Source organism: Salvelinus alpinus, chromosome 15 (assembly GCF_045679555.1).
Source record: "Salvelinus alpinus chromosome 15, SLU_Salpinus.1, whole genome shotgun sequence".
Lineage (NCBI taxonomy): Eukaryota > Metazoa > Chordata > Actinopteri > Salmoniformes > Salmonidae > Salvelinus > Salvelinus alpinus.
Window position 1 is genome coordinate 44,635,416 of NC_092100.1, and position 6,149 is coordinate 44,641,564.

General features: G+C 40.7%; 1 protein-coding gene across 1 annotated transcript in view; it reads left to right on the top strand.

Annotated features, from left to right (window-relative positions):
- Nucleotides 1–4,909, top strand: part of LOC139540135 (ammonium transporter Rh type C 1) — a 28,683-nt gene extending 23,774 nt beyond the window's left edge. The window contains exons 8-11 of the mRNA XM_071343716.1: nt 102–226; nt 1,192–1,265; nt 1,644–1,711; nt 2,773–4,909. Of these exons, the coding sequence (XP_071199817.1) occupies nt 102–226; nt 1,192–1,265; nt 1,644–1,711; nt 2,773–2,812 (307 nt within the window). The 3' untranslated portion in view covers nt 2,813–4,909. The remainder of the gene's footprint in view (nt 1–101; nt 227–1,191; nt 1,266–1,643; nt 1,712–2,772) is intronic.
- Nucleotides 4,910–6,149: the final 1,240 nt, after the last annotated feature.

The window sequence follows — 6,149 nt, forward strand, 5'->3', positions numbered from 1 at the left end:
AAGATGGACAAGAATGCTGCAGCAATGAAGACTGTTCAGTTTATCTGCTTCCAATTGTGTTTTTTCCCCCCCTTAGATATAGTAAATGTTTTTTTTAATAGGTTGATAAACACATTTGACTTCACGGGGGAATGGAAAGACATGGTGCCGAGCCGGCAGGGAGGACTTCAGGCAGCAGGGCTCTGTGTTGCCCTCTGCTTTGGAATCGGAGGAGGAATCATTGTTGGTGAGTTGGACACAATTTAACCGTCTCTAGATTAGGTTGTGTGTGTGTGTGTGTGTGTGTGTGTGTGTGTGTGTGTGTGTGTGTGTGTGTGTGTGTGTGTGTGTGTGTGTGTGTGTGTGTGTGTGTGTGTGTGTGTGTGCGCTGGTCAAAACAGGTTCTGAGATCCCAGGCCACCACACAAACAAAGCTAATATACTGTAAGATCAAAGGTTTTAAAATTCACAAAAATCTGGTTCACACACTCAGTCCCAGAGATGCAGTAGATACTGCTGGATGTCCTCAAGATTGGCTGCCACCACCACCCTTCGGTCATCATCCGCTCGCGGCACCCAGCCCACAGAACAGTGCTGTCAGCACAGAGGGAGAGGAAACATCCATTCTGAACAGAAGTATTCGACCTCACCCACACGTTTAAGGGTCTACCGTTCCTTATCTGCGTGGTAGTGGACGTTGTCGACACTGGTCCCCCTCCGGGTTTCGGTGGTGGCGGAGGCAGCAGCAGTGATGGCCATCTCCCTCTATCAGTAGGCCCAGACTGGTGCTGAAAGCTCCCTTTTCAGTTGTGTGGTAGCTCGTTAAGTCAATCAGGCCCTGGTGAGGCATACCGGGCCAACTCCTGTCTCCAAGGGGAGTCTACAATAAATCAATTAGGAAACACAAAAGGAAGGAGAAACACAGCAAACAATAGAAATCATGCAAAATTTGAATAAGGCTCACAAAGTATATTAAATAAGCAAGGTCACTGCACACACAAAATAAATATTACATTCATACAAAAAAGTATGGTCTCCTTTTTGGGTTAAATATAAGGGAGACAACATGTGACACATTCATGAGTGTTTTTGTGAAAACAGGTTTTGAGGTAGCTGACAGGTTCATGTAGTATTGTGCGGCTGGGGTGGCGTATTTTAATAATTGCTCTATGTACTCCGTGGTGGTGAGATGAGGATGGTGTTTGTCCCTAGGCTGTATCCTGAGGATGCCTATCTGGGGGGATGCTCCTGATGACAACTGCTTTGACGATGAACTCTACTGGGAGGTGAGATAATGTACTAAACCATTAAAGTCCAAATGCATTCATAGCATGAAGACTGAAGTCATTTTCGAGCGATCTTTCTGAAGGTGATTTCTTAGCATTCTTTTGTTGAGAATTTGAATCAAAAACAATGTGTCATTGTTAAAGGGCAGTATATATATTTTTCCCCCTAAACTGTTTCCCTAATACTAGTTACGTCCTTCATGGAATGGTCAATACCAATATTTAGCTATTAGCTTGTTTCCAGTCTGAGAAGGTTTGCTTATTATGACTAAATGGTCTTTGGTTTGTAGAGGCTAAGGAAGGCTATAGCAGTGGAAACTATATATCTCTTTTATGTGCTTTTGGAAGTTCCAATCAAATGTTGATTTCTGTCCTCAGTTACCTGAGGATGAAGAGAGCATTCCACCTATCCCGGAGGACAACAACCACATGCGGAACAGGGATGTGTAAGTAGCAGATTTGTGCAACAATAGGATTATGGAGGTTAGATTGTAAGGCTTTTGTTCATTATGCCTTATGATACGACATTAGTTCCTGTTTTTTTTCATCAAACATCCCCTTTAATTTTTGTCAGATGGTCCAAAACCATCCTCAGAGAATTGCTTTCATTTACGTCTAATTCTTTTTTCTGGAAAAGGCTTAAAATAAAGATTAAAATCCAGGTCATGTGACATGATTAACCAAAACACAGGGCCCTAAAATGCCTTTGTCCCGTGTGGCTCAGTTGGTAGAGCATGACGCTTGCAACGCCAGGGTTGTGGGTTCAATTCCCACGGGGGGACCAGGATGAATATGTATGAACTTTCCAATTTGTAAGTCGCTCTGGATAAGAGTGTCTGCTAAATGACTTAAATGTAAATGTAAATAAAATGTGTTATGTCAAATATCCTCAAGATGGCAGCAGACCACTGTGCCATATGAAGTGTATGCCCACCGCTAGTGCATACAATCCTTGTTTGGGCCCACACAATACTGTAAAAAATTGCCTCAAATTAGTTGACAGCATGTTGTTTCAGAGTTTTTGAAATGCTGAATTGGAAAGTCTTTGTGCTCTACATGTGTGTGTGTGCGCGCGCATCTGTTCTGTGTGTTGCTCATCTGTTCTGTGTGTTGGTAGGGGTGTTCCATAGCCCTGGACGGGTGCTTTCTGAAAGTGACCTTGAAGTTATCCAGTTGCTGTTGTGCTTGGCCTGAAAATGACAATGGTACTGCTTTTAGAATAGGGCATTTTCATGGCAGTGTCTGGGGATTTAAAAAAAACTTTTACTGTGAGTGAGAGGAGGATTTTGTCTAATTAGGTGGAATCTGTCTATTTGATGTAGAACAATATAGAAAAAGAACAGGAACCAACTTTCTCTCAATTCCCTTTAAGTAAAGCAACGTGAAAATAGAAAGTGTGTACTGGTCAGAAAGTATGAATAAACGGTCTGAAGCCTATGTGTAGTCCTGGGCTGTACCAGTTTCACGCAAGGGTTGTAATCTTCATGTAACCTTGTGTCATTCACAGTACAGAATCCCATTTCTCTATGGAACAGAGTCAGAACTGACGCTAGAGCCTGATGTCATCTCCCCCCTACAAAAACTGATGGTTCTATCCTACACTGACTCATGGTGGACAGAAAACACTCCTCTCCTCCTGTTCTGTTCATGGAATTTAGTCAATCTTTACTTGTGGAATCACAAGAACTCCCAGAGAAACAGTGACATTTATCTTTGTTTAATGATTTTTTGGGGGCAAATAATAGAATAACCAGACAAAAATAATGGTGGCATGTTTTTATCACCAGTCGAATCCTAAACAGGTAACCCTACATCGTTAATATTAACAGTAAGATAGGTGACTGTATTTTCCACATTGTCATTGTGTCACCTTACCAAAATAAGGCCCAGTGCCAAACCTCCGGTGATGCTGGAGTGAGAGGAATTATTGTAATAATCAGAATTTGTGGTGATTCTGTCCTTTTTGACAGGTATAATCAAATACAATTGTCACATGCTTTGTAAACATCAGGTGTAGACTAACAGTGAAATGCTTACTTACGGGCCCTTCCCAAAAATGCAGAGGCATAAATGGTCAGGAACCCTAACACGGCAGCTATCCACTGCAGCGCCATCTTCAATCTTCTACTGTATGTCATGTTTTGTTTATAGCTTAGGTTGATGTTTTTTTGGTCCAGCTGGTTTTATGGTTCATCCAAATGGCACTATGGAATTTCAGCTCAAGCTTTCATCGTTTAGTCATAGAACCTGATTAAATTTGCATCGCTGCATTCAAGGAGTGTAAAGTATATTTATGACTGTAGAGAAAGGGGGTACATTACCGGTGTTTATAGTGAGATGTGAATTTGATTAAACTAAATCAAGGCAATGAAAACTGCTGTGTTTGGATGTCTTCACTTATAACCTGTTTTACATATTTAATTTATTGTTCATTGTAATCTGTACGTTATGAAGCATTTTATTAAATCTAGCTACCCATTTGTGCAACCTCGTCACGAAGTGTTTGAGACTATTGTAGTGGAGTAGGTCTACTGTAGCAGGTCTTCACAGGTCCCCCAAACTCGACTACCTGAGAGGGTCCAGGTCCCAAATTTCTGATTGTATCGTTTCTCGGGTGTATGTAGCTACCAGTGGTGGACCCAACTACAGCTCTGCATAGCCTAAAGCATATACATTTTACGCTAATAAGGTGCATTTATTGACTTATAGATGGCCTAGCCAACATATAAAACTCTGTTCGTTAACCAGAAGAGAAACTTGGCTGATAAACCTTGTCACTCTGGTCCAATTGGGTCTAGGTCCAACTTTTTGCACCTGAGAAGACCTCTGTGTAGCCTCTTTTTTGGGGGGGTCCAAACAAGAAGTTCCCTCACAGAAAAAATTAAGTTACTCCATAATTTCATTTTGCAGGTCTTCTGCTTTGAAAACATTGAGTACGAAATAAGTTCAGTCTTTCATTGTAAAGTAAGTGGATCCAGGGCTTTTTCTATTAAGCTTACCAGTGAGAATTTCTTTGGAACCCTTCTAGACTGCTTCTTTTAGAAAAGCTACTCTTATTAGCAAGAAAATACATCCTATTTAATTCTATTACAGTGTATATGAACAGATTTGAATAAGATTTCATGTCCACTTTAACTCAGTGTAAAGGGAGTAAGGGGATACAATACTGTTTGTGCCGATACGTAAACCTATTGCATAGTGAAATGTGAGGTGTGTTTCTGAGCAGAAAGTTGGGCAACTATGTGGAAATCTTTTTTTTTTAAATGTTTTATTTTCATTTTTATGTTTTTGTTATTATTATTGTACTTTTTTTTCTATTACACTATTTTGTTTCTGATTGTTATCATTGTTTCTGTCATTGTTTCTGTCTTTGTTGATGTTGTTTTTGTTTAATATCTATCAATATAACAAAGAAAAAACATTAAGAACCTTTACATTGAGAATGTCAAGGAAATATATACTGTCTGTCACTGAGTTGTGTTTTTCAATTATCCTTATGTTTAAAGAACTGTGATATTTGTTTAAAACAATTTAAGATACAGTATATAGGCCCTACCACAAATATGGATATTTTTACTCCTGTTGTAACTAATGTAATTAACTGCCTTTGTGATAAGAAATTAAATCATTAAAACTAGTTTACAGTGAGAATGGAATAGCTATTTTATTAATGACGATGTATTGTATTCAAAAGAATGTGACATTTGTACAAATAAAAACACTACACAGTAGGTGTATCACCCTATCTCCCTACACTCAAACTCAACTCATACCAACCATTGAGACTTCACCTCATCCGATACATGTGTTCATGTAATTATTGCACAATACGCACCAATATATCACAATTTATTGCACATCTAAAAATCACTACCCAAATGCAACATCCCCAGATGTCCTGGTTTGTCCTCATCATTTAGCTCTAATTGGAGGGCTCTGACCCTAGCGTCAATTTCCAGCCACCTCACACAACGAATGTTTGGTAACGCACCATTCCTCTGACCCAGACCCTCCATAGTCCTCTCTTCAGAGAGATCACACAGGGGTCATGAAGTCATTCCCCATGCTCTTCTGTTACACCAGAGTGACCACAGGAGCGATCACACACGCATGCATGCACAGGAGGGAGAGATCATGTCCATATAGTCTCCTGGGAGACTAGAATGACCATAGGGACAGGAACACATCAGAGCCCAGCCCGCAGCATCAGCCTAAACATGCCCCTGGGTCAAAGGTTTGACCAAGTGCAAAGTCACACTCAGGGCTCCACAGGTAGAGCCGCATGAATGGCTTACCAGAGGTTTCAGGATTCAGATTTTCATCTAAATCCCACTAAGCTCAGCATGGATCTGTAAAATCAATATGTCCCATTGAGTAGAGAAAGAGTAGGTGAGACGATTATGGCCTTTATTGCTAGAGGATCTTGCTTTAGAGCCTCTGAATCGTGCTGAGAGAACTTATAATGAGGTTTCCTGAATAAAAATGGTATCTTCTAACAGAAGAGCTCTGTTGTGCATGGTGTTTTACCTTCTTACAAAAAACAGCAGCATCCACTCTTTCTTTCATTTTGCCTACTACTACTGTATGCATCAATATGATCTGCCACTATGCATTTACAGTTCCCTCTGCAGTGATATTATGTTGCCCCGTATGAGAGAGTAGCTCATGTTGTGAATGTGGATGATTCCCACATCAGTAGTAGTGAGGTATCCTTCTCCTCTCTCTCACAAAGGCAGGCTTAGAGGTGTTTTCTTTTGTCATCAGTAACTGTTGAAGTAAAGGAGGTAATGGTGCCACAAGTGCTCCAATTAAAAGAGATGCTGTCCTGCTGGGAAGGAAGGGAGCGCCTCCCCTATTCAGACACCGACTGCACCCAGCCCCCTA